This window comes from Epinephelus fuscoguttatus, linkage group LG3, assembly GCF_011397635.1.
Source record: "Epinephelus fuscoguttatus linkage group LG3, E.fuscoguttatus.final_Chr_v1".
Taxonomy (NCBI): domain Eukaryota; kingdom Metazoa; phylum Chordata; class Actinopteri; order Perciformes; family Serranidae; genus Epinephelus; species Epinephelus fuscoguttatus.
Genome location: NC_064754.1, coordinates 32,005,979 through 32,024,845, shown reverse-complemented (window position 1 = coordinate 32,024,845; position 18,867 = coordinate 32,005,979). Strand labels below are relative to the sequence as shown.

Genomic DNA, 18,867 nt, shown 5'->3' with positions numbered 1-18,867 from the left:
TTCCCCTAAAAACAAAAAAAACACAACAGTATAAGTTTATCCTGTACTGAAAGTATTGTCACTGCTTTACCCTCTTGTTAGACAGCGATTTCCAACTGGGAACTGAAGCTGTTATATCACTCTCTTCCAAGCCAGACTCCATTGAGAAAAACAGCGATTTAACGTTGCTGAACACAGGAGCTGCTGGTCCATCGCACCTTCCATCAGGTAGTTTGTGTTATTGTGTGACTTTGGGATTTAAAAGGGTTAGTTTGGATTCACCAAAGTCACACAATAACACAAACTAACTGATTGAGGCAGCAGTAGACTACACGCATTCAACAAGCCTAAATGACTGTTAGTATCAGTGGACTTTGAAAAGAGCATACATGTGGAACTGAAGACGTAAAAGCTTAACCTTTGAAATGGGCTGTCTGATGGAAAGGAAGAGCGGTGAAAATACTCTCAATATTGCATATACTTAATCTGGTATCGATTTCTTTTTTGATTGGGACTTAATTAGATGGTTAAAATACATTTTGCTGTAGACCCCCATCCACAGCAGTTCATGCAGCTTCCATTTTGGCACTCCTATTGCTTCTTCAAACTGGGGGCATACTGACAGACATCTACTGTAGATAATACACTGACTATGGACATGTACCTTATACAACCCGACTTAAAAAAATCTGAAATCTGAAGTATTAGCTCACTTTCAATTCAACCAACTGAGAGTTTACTTTCCTCTGAGTCCCCCAAAACTATAAATTGAAAAAGCTTCCTCAGAAATATTGATATGTTGCTATAATAAATGAGTTGTAACATGTGCTCTTTAGAAAACCACTGAACATCTCCTGATTTCCTAAAGATTTTTTGAACACTGTGATCAACAGGTGCTTTTCCCTCCAATATTTTGCACCGAGCTGAGCATGGCTTCGACAGAGACGGGCCACCTCTACCCACCCAGGCTGCTAAGTATGCTCCCTCCCGCCCCTATCTCCATACATGAGACATTGTCACCATGTTGACCAATCACAGGCTGCCTGACTACAGCTGAAAAGCAGAAGCAGAACGGAGGCTGCACACTTTTGAAAACCTGTCTCACATGACATGTTCTTGGAGAGCACACACACACACACACACACCATCAATGGTTTTGCTGTCATTGATCTTTTGTTAGAACTGAGCTGTTGTTTTTTCCTACACCTTCAGAGAGGATTTGCGTGACTTCAGTGAAGTTTTTTGCAACATTATTTTCCTTTAATTCTAAATAGACATTTTTTTTTCTCTCTTTGCTGTGTGTCTTTCACACATCTGCCACCATGTGCCTTCTGACAGCTGCCCTGCTGCTGACTTTACTTGGTGAGTATTTTTTGCAATCATTGACCTTTGCATAAAGTGCCACCTGGGCTTTTGTGAGGGATTTGTGTATTCAGCAGTCTAATGTTTATGTGAGGGTTTTTAAACCATGTGCCAATGGAGGGCAGAGAGCCTGCAGGTTTTCTGCCAATAGAGGTCATTTCACTGCTTAGTGTCTTTGCTCTGGCACATAAGCTGTTCTTTTTTTTTTGTTTGGAAAAAAAACCCCTGCAGGTTCTGTGATTCAGTGGCATGTTGATTTTGCTTTCTTTATAATGTTTAACTTGTTTTGAGACCAATTGTGCAATAGTCACACAGACAGCTCAGTTCTATTTATGAAAGCTCAGTAGGTTGCAGCTGCCTTTGTGAATCCCATTACTATGTCGAAATGCTTGAAACAACCCAAATGATAAAATTAGAAACATGTGATGCTAATGCTCTCTAACTTTGAGGACAATGAATTCCAAGTAGGCATTATTTGTTTATGCTACACAAACTGTCAATGCACAGCATCCTAAGCAATCTGTATTTCAGGATCTTTAAATCATTCATAGTCCACGGGATAAATGGTATGATAGCAATCCTGAGCATCTGTTTATCTTGCGCAAACAATGAGATGTTTTCCTTGATTTTGTATCACTACCGTATAATATTCCAGAGACAAAGACTAACCAGATTAGCTGGTTGTCATCGTGGCTGACTCCAAGCCTGGGTTTCTGACTATTTAGGAAATCATTGGTAGCACAATAGCTCTAGATGGGACAATACATCAATAACAAGTTAAACTTAAAAAATTGCCACCATGCACTCCAAGATCCTATTTTAATGCTATTCAAATAAGAAACAAAACAGAGGCAATAACAAAAACTTCAGACCAGGACTGTAGTCAGTGTCAAAGACTATAGCGAACGTAGCATTTCTATGAACAATTCTCACTTCAAATGCCATGAAAGCTTAATATAACTTTTGAATGAGAATAGAAACTAAAAGGTGCACACAACCTAATTTGGGCAGTGCTTTTACAGAGACAGTTCTCTCATTGTTAATTGTATGCTGAAATGCTTAACAAAAATAAATAAATATATAAATTAAAAAAGGATCAAAGTTGGTAATTATAGGTTGTTTGAAAGTTAGCGTAATGTGTAACTAGGTCCAGTGATTATATGTAATTATATGTAATGTAGTAGTAATTAGTGTGTCTTAAAATAGTGCTGACCTGTCAGCTCTGTTCAGTAGACCTGCATCATGTGCGCATTTGCCTTACAAAATTTGCAGAATTTGAATGTGAACAGATTTTTGGATTATGTAATTTTCTGTACTTAGTCATCCATTAGGGTGCAGACACTAATGAACCATTCGCACCAAGCAAATTAAGCATTATAATGCATGTTGAAGCAGGTTTAAAAACCAGTTTAAACCAGTTTCTGTCTCTTGTACTTTAAGTTTTATGCTCATTTCATACCTTCTCAGATTTTTATATTGTTTTGAATTAGGCTGAAAGTTCAAACCTATAGTGTGTTACATCGCAACACTGTCAGGTTTGGCAGTAGTTTAAAAGCCACCTGTTAGTGAAAGATAGGTATGTCTATCTCTGACAGAATCAACATTAATCAGTGATATAGTGCATTAGCTAGAGGCAAGATGTTTGTAAAGTGATACGCAAATGCTTGTGAGAGTATTACTGAATAATGTTAACGTACTGTTTGTTGAGGAGAGTTGTATATTCACAGGAACCCAGAACACTACCTTCACCTCCTCCTTGTTGCCCTTTTCAGATTCCATTTCCTGTGTTCAGTTTATGGCGCCTCTGAACATGGGGGGAGTCACAGGGCAGGTGCACTTTAACTCCACCTCCCACATGGCCACTGTCAATGTGACTGGCGCTGGATCCTGTAGTGCAGTCAACTTCACCCTCAGTGTGTTCCCCGTCAAGTATGGCCACTATGCTCAGCCCTGTTCTGAAGCACATATCGGCTCCAGTGTTTACACCTTCACAGCTGATCCATCCTCAAATTCCGCCGTCAATGTGTCAAGCCTCTTCGAACAAAAGTCAGACCTGGATGACTTCTCACTGACTTTGCACACATGTAATGGCACCAAAGTATGCACGGTTGTAAGTCGAGGTCAGATGGTCAAAACGTATCAGGCCAGGTTCACTGGACCCATCGCCGGTAATGTTTACATTCGCCTTAACACAGGAAACTCCAGTCCCAGGTTGCTCACAGACCTAGTTACAATCGGTCAGGTCAGTGCCTCACAAACCAATGTCACTCTCTATGGATCTCCGAGCACTGCCGCAAGCTGCGATGGTCTTCTTGGAAACTTAAATGCCTCAACTTTGACCAATCTGGGTGTTGTGAAAGTCGGAACCCCTTTACAGCCTGAGAAATCCCGCCTGGACCCAAGCAGCTTCAACACCCAGCATCGATTTCTTATCCTTAAGACAGGGTCAAGTTACAAGTGTGCTCAGATTTATCGTGTACCTGAGAAACAGGTGATGGCCATGGTGAATATGAGAGGAATCAAGGGATACTTTAGCTTCCATCAGGCTTCCCCTTTCGATGCGACAAAGTTGAAAGTGAACCTGACCAACCTACAGAGCAAAGTCGGCCCTTATCATGTCCATCATTTTCCTCTCCCCTCAGTTAGGTCGCCTTCATATAGCCGGTGTTCAAATGATAATGTAGGTGGCCACTGGAACCCATTCAATATCAACACAAACGACCCAACATACCCAAGAGTGCCTGGTTCAACACATGACATGTACGAGATTGGTGATCTCAGCGCCAAGCATATGTCCCTTGCAGGTAAAAACGAGGTGGACATGATGTTCAAGGACTACAACCTCCCACTGTTTGGAACAAACAGTATCATAGGTCGCTCAGTTGTGATCCACCAACCAGATGGTGCCAGGTATGCTTGTGCCAGCATCGGCTATCCTGGTGAAGTGATTGTAGGCAGAGCCAGATTTCAGGGCCCTGTGGTTGGTGAGATCTGGTTTACCCAAATGACAAACAACCCTCTGTCTGACGTAACCATCTTCACAGATCTGTCATATGGAAATCCCTCAATGACACCAACCAATAACCACAACTGGCATGTTCACATCTACCCCATCAGCTCCGAGAGGGATGATGATGAAAATCACTGCAGCACGGTGGGAGGACACTGGAACCCATTTAGAATTAACACAACAGACAGCAGCTATGCTCGCGACTGTGGCCCGTCCAGGCCCTTGTCCTGTGAGGTGGGAGACCTCTCAGGAAAACACAGCACTATCAACCTTGGCCCCAATGTGGGCGGAGTGGAAGCAAAAAAGTTCTTCACTGATGTCACTTCCTGGTTGCCCATGTCAGGCATTATTGGTCGTTCAGTGGTCATCCATGAAGCAGACAGAGGAGGGCCAAGGATTGCTTGTGCCAACGTCACAATGGTGCGAGTCCCAAAAGCTAGGTTAGGTAGATGGTTTGGCTCCCAGCTACCTGGCGGCCAGATCCAGTTCACCCAGGCTGTCCCACTCGGACCCACGACTATAAACGTATCCCTAATTAACCTGAACTCCTCAGCTGGGGGTTACCATATTCACGTACTGCCTGTAAAACCTGGCACCACAGACCCCTGCTCCAGTGCAAACATCCTGGGCCACTACAACCCGCTAGGCTGGAATATATCGAACAGCCCCGCAGCTGGAACAGGAACAGTGGACCAATATGAGATTGGGGACCTCAGCGGGAAGTTTGGCGGGCTGGCTGGCCTCAACGAGTATCAGGCTGTACACACGGACCCTGATATGCCATTAACTGGACCCTACAGTGTCGTGGGAAGGTCGGTGGTGATTCACGCAACTAACGGATCAAGGTGAGAACCTGTGTGCATTTACACCTTTCTGCTTATTAGAAAGAAAGACACCAACAGAGAGTGGAACTGAATGAGAGAAGGAGATGTGAGAAACATTTTACATATATATATATATATATATATATATAAGATGACCACAGATAAGAAGAAGTGGTGAGCACTGTAACTATGACACTGTAGCCACTGACTTTGTTAATGTGTACATACAGCATACAGAAAAAGGCATCAATTCTATCAGTTTGAGTGGTCACTGATGCCTTTGCAGCTTGAGCAGACTAACAGATCAAAGCTTCCACACCCTGAGTGGCCCTCTGGCACAGTGAAAGAATTGGGCAGTCTATTGAGGGCAATTACAGGTGTAGGATGTCATACACATCGAGTCATATCCTCCTCATGTTTGGATTATAATACACAGATAATCCTCCTCATTCACTGGGAGTGACTCAACAAAACATTGCAAAGGAGAACATTCTCATGGTTAACCCTGCAGGATTTGGATATGTTTTGCTCATCTTGTGTTTTTGTGTCTTTCTGTGCATGTACGTACATGCATGTGTGTGTTTTCTGTACAGATTGCGGTGTTCTAATGTCTCAGCTGAAAGAAATACAGATGGACGATGGACTGTTGCCAAGGCTGTTTTCAGCGGTACAGTGAATGGGACAGTTACACTGGTAAGAAGTCTTTTCCACTTAATGCCAATTTTTTAATACGCAGTTGAAAGTACATATATTCTACATCGGTATTTTTGCTTTACTGTCTATAATGTAGAACAAACGCCATGTTCAGTTCATTTTTTTTAAGTTCCTGTGATGCAATGTTCAGTATTACGACACTAAACTTCTTTAAAATGTTTGTCTTATTATTCCACACATTTATTTTCCTTGCTAAAAGCTGGCACCTACATAACCCACAATGCAACTCAACTGCTGCCAGCCCAGTCAGAGATTCAGGTGTGTTAAGCTACAAGTAGTCTCGCTCACCAGACCTTTCTCAAGAAAAGAAAGGTCTGGCTGGGCCGACTCTCACTTTGAGATTGGAGAAAAAAATGCCCCGGCTGCTTGTACTTCTTTCAACCAATCACAATCGTTCTGGGCGGTGCCACAGCAACGGTGCGCTTGCAAAAATATTGCCGGGGAGAAACAGGTTTTGGTGTAACACGCCCACAAAAATATCACCTACAGGATGCGAACCCTGGCAGAAAAATGGCTACATCCCCGCAAGATCAAACACCACAAAAGTTAGTAAAGGACATGTTGAAAACGGTTGAAAACTGCTACACAACCGGAGGTGGTAGGGCGGGACTTCAGCGGGTGGCTCGTTCCGCCCAATGAGAGGCTGATCTATGCAGCGAACTTCCGCCCACTCAGACTAAGCTACAAGTGGCTAACGCAGCTGGAGACCCTTGTTTACTGTAAGCAGAGATGAGGAGAGGGCAACGCAAGTCTTGTAAGCCAAATTCTCTCCAACTCCACATCATTTTCAAACATTCAGTCTTCAGCCCCAACCTACGCTGACTCAAGTCACAGCTTTGTAAAACTTTCTCACATATGCAGTAAAATTGGTGGAGTTCACCTTTAAGGAGGGCAGTGGCTGTTCTCATCTCCCACAACACCTTTTAAGATCACATTTATCTGCGGGTGGCTCACACCAGTAATTAAAGTAATCCTAACTCAGCCGCCCAATTTTTTGTTGCCCAAGTTCGAGTTGCTATATTAAGTCATAACGCAAAATGCCAAAACATATTTCATAGACATGAGAAAAATAAGGTCATCTATTTCCAGAGGTGGGACCAAGTAGTTGTTTCGCAAGTAAAGTCTCAGGTCTTTGCACTCAAGTACCCATTTGAGTCCAAAGTCAAGACTAACCGCTTCCAAGTCCTAAACTTTGAGTTTTGAGTCCTAAACAAGTCATAATGCAATCCTCACCAAAAGTAATGCCATTTTAATAACAGAATAATTATATATTGCATTTACAAAAATCACAAATGCTTTTTAAAATTTGTATTTGTTCAAACAAGTTTGTTAAAAGAGGTGCGACTGAACTGAATCATAAATTGGCTTAAGGGAAGGTATCAAGTATCCACAAGTCAAAAGGCTCAAATCCAAGTGATTCAAGTCATGAGTCATTGGTGTTAGAGCAAAAGTCGAGTTCCAAGTCTTTCTTGATTTTGTCAAGCTGAGTCAAAAGTCATCAGATTTGTGATGTGAGTCCATGTCGTTTGACTCGAGTCCACACCTCTGTCATTTTCAACATAAATATATAAGTATGAAATAAAGAAGCTGACTTCTGTCTGCATACAGGGCTGTTTGCTTCATGAACAGGTGGTACAACTTCCATTAATGTGTGTGTGTGTGTGTATTTGTGCATGATCTAAACTGAAATAGGATGCATTTATTTAGAGAGGGACATACATTGTCTTTAGCAGTGATAATGTATCAGTCTTGCAAAACATCCATTGTTAGGATAAGAGAGTCAGCCTTTGTAACTTGACCACAATATGCTTTCATATTGTGAAATTGATTTCGAAAGTGTTTCCTCAGCTCATAACGTCGAAAGTTATTCTTTAGAAGACTGTGTAATTGATTCTAATAAGAAACACCCTGCCCACACCATCAGCAAAAAATAAATGAGATTTCTACATGGTTGCAACAAACCATAAAAACCAGATTTCAGTGGTTTTGTCTGACAGCTACAGAACACATACAAGGTTTTCTCTTGCTAACTTATTAGGAGCCAAGCTGCCACAAAAACATGACAGAGTTTTTCTGCTGCGCTGGACAGACAGTGAATTCATTATGTCTGTGGTGGGTTGCAACAAGGAACCATGGGAAGCAGGGGCGAGATCATTAGCTTAGCTTAGCATTTGTCTGCTGGCTAGTGAAATATACAAGCCCCCTGAACTAGGAAGCTCCACAAGGGAACAGCTGTCTCTGTCAGCCGCCCTCCAGACGCCCCATACTGAGTTCAGCAATACATCTATGGATGAGAGCTTGCAATACTGTATCCCCTGAGAGGCTATATTATCAGGATAGTCTGTGGAAAAAACAATGTTACTAACCTTAATCTGCAACATTTGCTCAGGCACTTTAACTGTGAGTCACAGAGTGAGTGTAAGAATGGCTTAACAGGTTACAATGCAAAATCCCCACTGGTGTCCATTGTAACTGCCTGTGGATTTCAGCAAAACAAGCACTCAGGTTTGGCTGAACTATTAACTATGAGAGTATGAGAGTACACGTTCACTTCTGTCACTCTAACTGTCTACTAATATTGGACATGTTGACAGAGGCAGCAGATGTTTCCTGATGGGAGTAGCAGTGATGCCACAATGGAGGTGCTCCTTAAAGCGGAAAATGTAAGTACAGAGTCATTAAAAAGGGCGACATCTTCACTCAGACATTGGGGGTGGGGTGGGGACAGGTGTAGGGCACTAGGGCACTAGGGCACTAGGTGTGTATTTCCTGTGTAGTAGACCAGTACGTTATCACCTGTACATGGCGCACAAAGTATATGAAATGCGCAAAAATTCATTCATTCATTGTTAATCTCTATCTGCATGTATGCAGAATATGTTAGCAACGGTACAACATTTAGTACTGGAATCATTCTGGTTTCCATTTATTAGTAGTATTGACTTATCACATTTGAGTGGGCTTTGGTTGCCTGCAGGCGAACATAATCTCTATGGAGAGCAAAAGAGGTGGAATTGCAAACTTGGAACCCATCGGTTACCGACTGTCGACAGTTCGGCTTTTTATTAGCTTTGCACAAAAGAAAAAGTTTTGGCCCAGATATCCACTTGCTACCCTAGATGTCAGTTTTTTACCCAAGGGTGGCAACAGAATGGTGAAGTCATGACCCATCTTCCTCACCAAATGGCTAGTACTACTTGCTTTCGTTGGTTGTATTGGTTAGGTGTAGGTGTGAGGAGTGAGATTGGTTTGTTAGTGTAAGAATGTCAGGTTAGGCAGATCAGAGGCAGAGTAAGGGGAGACATGCCTTTGCTACGATAGCCAGTGGGTTCAACGATTGGTTGACATGTAAACTAACATGACACAAGAGTTAACCACCAAATTTTAAGGGGAGAAAAATAGCTTTCTTTTAGCTTTTTGAGGTCAAATCAGATCTACCTTATTAAGTATTTAGCATCCACGGTGCAAAACCATTTAGACATACTAAGAATAACCTGAAAAGGGAATCTTCAAGGAGGAGTTACTTGATTCGTGTAACACTTGAGCAGCTGAACATGCAAGAGGCTACAGGAAGAACAGTGAATTGGACAATAACATAAAGAGTGATGAGGAAGTAAGGGAGCACTCACATCCAGTGCCAGGTAGAAACACTGCGGTGGAATTCATTTAGCGCCAACAACTTCTGTCACGTAGAAGCCGTAGAAGTGTCTAGTGTCTGAGCAGGAGAAAACACTTACAACACACACACACACACACACACACACACATACACACTGAGATCCACATTGAAAGTGCCAGAGTTGGTTTTATGAGAGCAACAAAAGAGTGGTGCTGAGTTTCATTTTGTAGATTTTGAATCCAGAGAAATGGGGCACTCACCAAGAATAAGTTTTGCTTGCCTGTTGATGTTTTCAAGATCATATACTTGTCTGAATCATGTGTTCATTGTTGGTGTGTGTGTGTGTTTCTCTCTGTTCTGACGAGACAAATTGAAACCACACAGACATAAAGGATTAAAGATAAATCCGTGCACACCTCACATTGTTTTTACCCCCCTTCCTACAGACATCTGAGGCATCCCTGTTCATCACCACCAGACGCAGCACCAGCAACAGCACCCGCCAGTGCAGCAATGGGCGAGGCACATTCAATCCCTTCAACATGACATCAATGGTGAGACCAGACTGTCCCTACTTTAACTTCTGCGCTTCTTTTCCTGCTGATTGTGTTGACTACTTAACTGGTTATTTTGTGTAGATATTTGGTCAGATTATCTTAATGAAAATTCATACATACAAGGTTAACCCCTAAAAACTTGATATCAGCTCCTTAAAGCCTCTTCCAAGACAGCATCAAAACTGGATACTGACTTGAAGAAGACAACATAAGAAAAATTCATCATCAAAGTCATTAAATTCAATTCAGTTTTGATAATTAAATAACCCCAACATCGGCTTAATATCTGGGTAAACTGCTTAATAGATGTCCCTTATGTAAATATTTGTTAGCAAGCAGTGCATGTTATACAGTGATACCTCTGTAAATTCTCCATGGTATGATCATGTACCATTACATAGTGTACTGTGTGTGAATAAGCCAAGATGGCAAACTTAGTGAATACAACAGACATAGAAGGACATTTTTGTCTTTTATCAAGTTACTTTTACCTGATAAATCACGTAACTTTATTTAATCTCTTAAAAATACTAACAACATAATATATTCCCTCCCAGTTTTGTCAGATTGGTCCGTTTGTACTTGTATGAAATGATAATCAAGATATTTTTACTGTCAATTACAGTATATGACCTATGGTAATTTGCAAAAATTACAACAAATTTTCTTTAATTGCATTTAGAAGCTTAGAAGTAGCTTAGAAAAAGGTCTTAGAAAGTAAGAGATTTAAACATTTCCAGGGCAAAGACTTTTGCTTCTGATTAATTCCTGGAGGTGTTACAAGGACATTTGTATTTGCCCCAGTAGAGCACTCGGTTGGTTGTAAGAGCTTTAACACTGTATGGCACAATATGCGGTGCAGATAAGGAAGTCTAATACTTAGAATTTTCTTTTTCTACCAATAAAAACATGACCATTACTGTATGTGGTTAACCTGTACTGCTCTTCCTTCCTTCTATTCTCAGAGCTCCAGCTGTTCACAATTAAACCCTCTGAGCTGTGTGGTGGGAGAGGTGTCTGCAAGACACGGCCCAGTCAGCCTGACTGAGGGAATGGTCATCACTGACAGCATAATCCAGCTCTCTGGACAGCGCTCAGGTACCACACTGACATGATGTTTTTTTCCAGTGTATTCAGCACTTTTTTTTTACCCTTGTTGTCACCTTTTTTAATGTAATGGGAAAAGGATGTAGTTTAAGTTTGTCTGTGTTTACAGTGGTTCACAGATCTGTACTGCTGAAGAATAACAACAGCATCATCGCATGTGCCGACATCCTCCCCGAATCCCCTTCAGCAGAGCAGATCTTTCCCAGAGTGAAAAACTTCAGCGAGTGAGTGTATCTCTAAAATTCATGGTTCATACCCTTTCATCTTTTCAATTTTATCTTTAATCTCTTGGCAAACAATAGTTCAATATGTGCTCATAGCGGAACCTCAAAGGTTTGGTAACTGGAGACAAATACCACAGAAGTGTTCTTCCTGTAATGTGACCTGTTTTGACTTTAGTTTGTTTGTCTTTAAATAGAAACAGTAGCCTTCAGATATGTTTCAATAGTTTCCTAGGTCACTTTTGACCAACATATAAGATAAGAAAATGCATTGTTTGTTATTAAATTCCTTTAATCTTTAACACGGACAGCATACATAAATCCATGCTTTGTAGTGTAATTGTAAAATCAAAATGTCAGTGTCACTGTAGGAGGTAGATATACAGTTACATGTGGCACTGTGTGCAAATGTCACGTATGAATGAGCTAGTAGGGAAATGTAATAATGTAACTTTACTGGGGAAATTCCAAATATGCTTATAAAAGAACATGAAAACATCTGTGTAAGTGTTAAAAAAATACAGCACGCAAATCAGAGAGAAAGATCGAACGCCAACCATTGTTTTCAGACTTAACAATCAAGACTAGTTCATCTTCATAAAACACTGAAATTACTGAGGAAACAAAACAACTTTTTATCTGTAATGTTATCTGAGATAGTTCATGGATAGTGAAACTATTCAAAATAAGGAAGCATCCTGTGATAGTGTGCTCAGCTCGTGTTGAGGGGAATCTAACCATACCATCTCGCTGTGAGATGGCACATTTTGATATTCAAAAAGAGCATCAAGATCTATGATCCAAGACAAACTTCCTGTTGAGGGTCATTCACACTAGCAATAAGTATGCAAGAGAGGTTTTTTTGTAATGTTTAAGTGCAGGGTTTCTCACACATTCATTTATCTGTGGCGGCCCTCATGATAACATCATCTGCCGCCATGTGTTTTATATTTTTGAGCTGGACCGTTCATTAGGAGCACTGTTAGAATATATAAAGTCTACCGTTTGGTTATTCATTGTATGTGTACACTGGGCGGACGGAGCAGCAGAATGCAAGGCACAGGTAAACTTAATTGTTCTTAATTGCTGTGTTCGGGGACCCACAAAAACCTCTACAGAATGATACAAAGGGACAGGTGCGCACACAACTCTAGCATTTTGCTCTTGATGAGAGCGTGGATGTGAATGACACACCATGTTTGACTGTCATAGCAAGATTGATTTAACTGTAAGGGAGGAGATCTGCTGCTCAAAACCAGTTCCTTAAACAACAAAAGGTGAGGACATAGCCAATGTTTTAATGGAGCATTTAAGGAGGGAGGGACTGGCATTATATTGATGTGGCACACTGATGAACAAGATAATTGCACACAATGGCACTTTATATCAAAAAGGTTTCCGATCCCTGATCTAGATTGTTTTGGTGTGACTTGCAGTGTTGGAGATATCGGCTGTAGAGATGTCTGACTTCTCTCAAAAATAATGGAACTAGATGGCACTAGTATGTAGGAACTATTTTAATTCTATTGAATTACACCCGCCAGCAATATCAATGGACTGAGCTAGCTTTTAACACTACAGCTCAGCTGAGGACACCATTAATGTTTAATGAGTAGATTCTCGCTTCCTTCTGTGTAGAGATGTGGTTGGTGACTGACGTTCAGTGGAAAGAAAATAGTTCCTGCATGAAACTGCTCACCACAGGCTCTGTAATAATCTTGAGTAACCAGTTCTTGATTTCTGGAAAGAGACATTGACTGTGTTTACAAGGTCTTTAGTATCCCGGTTTTGAGGCTTATCCCGGCTTTGCGCATATCCGGGATATGATGTTTACATGGAACACAGAGAAACCTGGTTATTCATATCCCTGTATACATGATAAATACCAGTAACCCGTTTTCTGATCACTGCATCCTATCTGCGCAGGCGTGTGTTACGTCTTTTGTTTACAACAGATTGAGTGGGAAATGTGATATATTTATTATATTTACAAGTAAGACAAAAATGAGGCCTCTGTGGCTTCTAGCGGGCTTAGCGTTAGTAAATACTTACAGCCCTGAGTCGCATTACAGCTATGGCTCATCCACTTCATCTTCAGTAATGGGAGGAGAGAGCGACAACAAATATTGAATAAGTCACCAACTTTGATAGGTATTCAGCTGTTACTGCCACCACGCAGTACAAGGCAACAGTGGATGAAAATACGTAGCCGTGACTGGTGGGATAGGATCATTCTCATGGAGTTTACAGATTCAGAGTGGAGAGAAAACTTCAGAAAGAGTAGGGCATCCTTCAGCCGGCTGTGTGACGTAGTTGAACCATTCATGAAACTGGGATATGGTGTATACATGCTCCAGTATCCCGGCTTCTATCAGAGTACTCCAGGTGGCAAAACCGGGTTTCTTGAAACCGGGATATGGTGTTTACATGCACAAACACAAAAACGGGATACTAAAGACCTTGTAAACACAGTCATTGCTGTTGAGTTTTTCAAATGTACTTTTGTGGCTCTTTGAGCACCACAAGCCGAGTGCCATCTAGTTCCATTATATTCGAAAGAAGTCAGATATCTCTACGGCTGATATCCAACACTTGGCAACTCACAACAGAACAATCTGGATTGATGAATAGCACTACAGGTAAAAGGAAAACCATGTCTTTTTGATTTTGGGGTGAGCTGAATGAATGATCCACATGTATTACTTCTTCACACAAACTCAAAGTGACTATCGTTTCTTGATTGTGACCAACAGGAATACCAGGAAGCATGTGTTTTGTACCCTTATTAATATAAAGTGTTCCTGAGAAATTATTACAACCCCTGAAGTTCATTGAACGCTGTAGTTTGATCATGCCTGGGTTTGATTCGAGGAAACACACTGAATACAATGCATTTCGTTGAATACAATGTATGTCCAATGTATGTCCAGTTAGGTCTTATGTTATGTGATCACAAAGTTGATGTTTAATTTCTTTTTGCCAAGGTATGACTTCCGCAGAAGGGTTGCAGATGTCCTGAATGTGACGCCAATAACAGTCACCGTCCTGCAAGGCTCTCCCAGCTCTGCAGCTGATGGAAAGTGCCAGCAAGTCGACTACATGGTGTCTGGTAAGTCGCAAACCCTCTAAAAAAAAGGCTGTTTTCCTATGAGCACAACAGTGTGTCTATTTTTTGCATTAAAAGGGTAACTGTATTAGCTTTCAACACAACAACAGAAACACAAGTAACATCTGTTCTGAGTAACTGAGTGCTTCCTCTTCCTCTTTTTATACTGGTGATCATGTCAAAATGATCAAAATCTAACCAATTCATATTCTCAAGAGACACCTCCACTCTTTCCACAATTACTTTTAAGTGGGTCACATTCACTTTGGTTACATAACGTGGCCTGCTGACTCACCTCATCAGGGAAGTTCATATGATCATGATTAATAGCTATTTAAAATGGCACTGTGTCAAAGTTATTAATGCAGAATGCTGCAGCTCCAGTAGACAATGAATATAAAACCTCTCATGGTTTCATAGAGAGGTTTTTGTTTGTCAGATATAACCTCAAGCTATGGGACTGTATGTACAGCATGTAAGCTTATTAACACTTCAGGCTTCCAGGTCCTATCTTGGCAAGCTGTGTGCCAAGCGCTGTGTTCATCAGGACAATGAACAATTATGGGCATTGAAGAATCTTTAGAAAACCTGAAAAATTGCCCAGTAACCTGACGCTGGAGTTGAGTGTCTGTGTGTCTCATTTACTGTCCCTTCCTCTGTCCCGGGGGGGGTAACAGAGACGGACCCGTACAGAGGTTTCACACAGTATAGCACAGGACAGGCATTTATGCTCTCGCAAGTCTCTCACAAGGCAGAGAGTTTACTATTGTGGTCATTCCAGGAAGATGCACACACAGGAGTTTTTACACAGCGTGAAGCTGAGCATGTGTGATAATCAATATTATGCTTGAGAGAATTAAAACACTTTTATGTTTGTCGGAAGCAAAAGTACATGCAAAGCAATCACAGCTACTCAGCCGCCGACTGAAAGGAAAACTTGCAGTGTAATAGAGGTTATTATTATTTCTTAAACATTTAAAATACACTGCAGCATTTCAGTTAATCATCTGACTTAACGATGGGAAAGCAAGTCGATGACTGCCTTTAGTTTCAGCTACAGTAATTGTCAGGTATAACAAAGCAGTAATTGCAGCGTGGACAGTTTGTGTGTAATTAAACACTCACATTGTGTATCTTACAGGGGAAGTCGACGCAGCACTTCTGGCATCCGTCAAAAACAGCGACAAGATGGGCATTTTTAAAGAGTCGAGCATATGCGGTAAGTACACGCTCGACTCTTATCATAGCTTCAACTGGACTTATGGTGCATAATGGGAGTGTTAATGTTCATGTATTTAAGGGAGAACAATATTTAACACTTGGAAACCTGGATCAACATCAGTTTTCTTGAGCTGCATTCAGATGCCTTTCACAAGTAATTAACCCTTTGTAATCTGAGCAAATTGGTTTTATTTGTTCTTAAAAACATGGAAAAAATGACAATTACTAAGAAACTGGTAAAAGCTGACGAGAAAATGAACTGAAAATCAATTATTAAAAATAGAGAGAGACAGAAGATCTTGGTAAATTAAAAAAAAAATAGTAAAAATGACAGAAAATAATGGAATGAATTTTCAGGTAATTTTCTTGTAACTTTTTACCAGTTCTTTTTTTTTAATTGCTAATTTTGGGTCATTTCTAGTTAAGTTGCTCACGCCCTTCTTCCCATGTTCTTAAAAGAAATCAAGCCAATTTGCCCAGGTTTCAAAAGGTTGTAACTACTTCTGTGTTTGACTTGTATTTATGAATACTACCAGCTCTCTGAAAGAAACAATGTCTTGTTAAATAAATATTGATTTTGTAGAAGAGATTGTGTTGTGGGTTATCTCTCTTCCAGACTGTAATAGTTTCAGATTTAAAAAATTTACAGTATGGCTGAGCTGAACTGCATTTTATAGAGATGGTAACATGGAAAGAATTATTTGCATATCTGCCACATAAAGGCAGCATTTTTCTTTTTTTGGGAGTGTATATGCCTATAAACTTTCAAGTTACGCAGTAGCCTATAAACTGAGCCACAATCCTCTTTTAATTAAGTGCCATTGTTTGCTATAATAACCTTTGTGCACCTTCTCATTTAGGGCGTGCAGGTCTGCTGCTGATGCCAGGGACTTTGCTTCTTGCCTTGATGTTTGCTGCCGCCTGCCTGCTGCCATCTGCAGTCTACACATAGCTCTGAGATTTGGCCACACCATGCGTCATCAGTGGGGATACATGGATCCTCATATTGTAAAACTGTGAATATGTTTATGAAATGTAGCCCACCAAATGATACGATGGTCATCTGATTCATTAACAAGTAAATAATAACTGTGTTTCTTTGTACGGCTTGCTTTTTGCAGTAATTTAGGCAACAAGTTATTCATTAACTACTCAGCGTAGCCTTTAAAAAACTTCATTTTTCCATAACAGATATCGCTTATATTTTATTGATTTGGACTGTTAAATGGATGGGTGAAATTAATGCTGTACATTTTCTGACTTTTTTTTTCTTTACTTACGCACCATCCATAAATTCATGTCAAAATGTGTGTAAATATCAGGAAAATTGTGAATAAAATACAATATTGTTTGTATGCTTTGTTCCAAAAATGTGTTGTTTTTTTTTTAAATTCTTTGCATAAACTCTTGAACACATCGTAGCACATGAATAAATGTGTGAGCATCACAGAGTATACGGCGCATTAGCAGGACAGTAATGTGATGCATTTTAAGAGTGGAGCAATCACACAAAATGTTGGTACCACTTATCACTGAAGAGCCATTAACAAGAACAGCTGTTGGGTTTTGAAAAATCAAATTTTCATCCTGCTCCAGAAATCTACCACTAGGCTACTCCTACTCCAAAAACTATTTATTAACAATTTATTAACATTTACAGCTAAGGACTGAGCAGATAGTGGTAAAGCAATTTGTTAGTAACTTATCAAGGGCTTATAACTAATATATGAAGCATTAATTGAGTGATTGTATTAATAAAGTCATTAATTAAAACCTAAAATTAAGGGGCAGAAAGACGAAAATACACACACACAGAGTCATCAGTGAAAAACTGACAAGACTGTAAAATGTTTTATATGATTAAAAAAATAAAACTGTTAATTAAACTGTTAGTAAATGGAAATATGAAGCTAATATGATAACGTTAATAGTCCATACGTTGCACATTGCTGGGGGAAATAGACAAATGGTTAAATGTGTGCCAAGATAAAAGAAAATGGATTAATGGTGCGTTCCAGGCAGGCTTTTGAACTCGTAAGTCACGACTTCAAGTCACGAGTTACGACTTTGTAGCGTTCCAGGAAAGTTACGGCAAACTGCCAGTTACTTCCTGTTTAACATTGAACATGGCGAACCGTTTGTTTGTGCTTCCCCATTATTGCCATCGCCAAAGGTACCTGCTCCTTGCTTATTTGAGTGAAACGGAGGAGGATAGGGTCACAGATGCTATTATAGGCTATTTTTTACGTTATCTGTGTGTTTGGAAACGTATTTTGTATTGATTTATTCTTGCACTAGAAACCAGCTGTTAGAGCGGTTGCCAATAATGCGTTAACATTAGGGTTATTTTATGCCTATTTCTCACCATGTATCACCTGCATCAACACCGCATCCAGAGGGCTGCCATTGTTGTTTAGAGGAGTAAGGTAATTGGTTTAGAGGGCTGTGTGACGTCAGAAACCGTAACTGGGAGTACATCGATCTGGTACGAGTTCACGGGTGGGAAGTTACGGGTTTGACTGCCGTTCCAGTGCACTTTCACGGGTTACAGGTTGTGAAAACACGAGTTACGGGTTGCCTGGAACGCACCATAACACATGAGCTGAAAAATAACAGTGACTCGTCAAAGATGAATAGACAAGTTGAAAAAATTAAGTTGACTTGGTATTTCTTTTACACACCATTTTAATTTACAGTAACTAACTACTGGTATTTATTTAGGCCTATTGAGGTAATTTGTAATTAATTAGGGGTAATATTTTTGTCCGCAGGTGTGGATTTGAGTCACATGACTTGGACTCAAGTCACAAATTTGATGACTTTAGACTGGAACTGCAACTTGGACTTCTACATCAGTGACTTGTGACTTCACTCAAACTTGAACTTTCTGATTTGAAAATACTTGTTGTTGTCCCCCAAACCCTAATTAGAAAGTTTATTTAAGAAGTGTCAGCGTGGGTTCTCTCCGGGCACTCCGGCTTCCTCCCACAGTCCAAAGACATGCAGATTGGGGACTAGGTTAATTGATAACTCTAAATTGTCCATAGGTGTGAATGTGAGCGTGAATGGTTGTCTGTCTCTATGTGTCAGCCCTGCGATAGTCTGGCGACCTGTCCAGGGTGTACCCTGCCTCTCGCCCGATGTCAG

The 18,867-nt window shown here is 40.5% G+C and overlaps 1 protein-coding gene across 1 annotated transcript; it reads left to right on the top strand.

Annotated features, from left to right (window-relative positions):
• The first annotated feature begins 1,080 nt into the window (after nt 1-1,080).
• cusr (Copper-only SOD repeat protein) lies at nt 1,081-17,091 on the top strand. Its single transcript, XM_049572038.1, has 10 exons — nt 1,081-1,341; nt 3,114-5,196; nt 5,769-5,868; nt 8,484-8,552; nt 9,955-10,062; nt 11,031-11,163; nt 11,282-11,396; nt 14,378-14,502; nt 15,641-15,718; nt 16,581-17,091. Exons 1-10 carry the CDS (start codon nt 1,302-1,304, stop codon nt 16,670-16,672), a joined length of 2,943 nt encoding a protein of 980 aa, XP_049427995.1. The 5' UTR covers nt 1,081-1,301; the 3' UTR covers nt 16,673-17,091.
• Nucleotides 17,092-18,867: the final 1,776 nt, after the last annotated feature.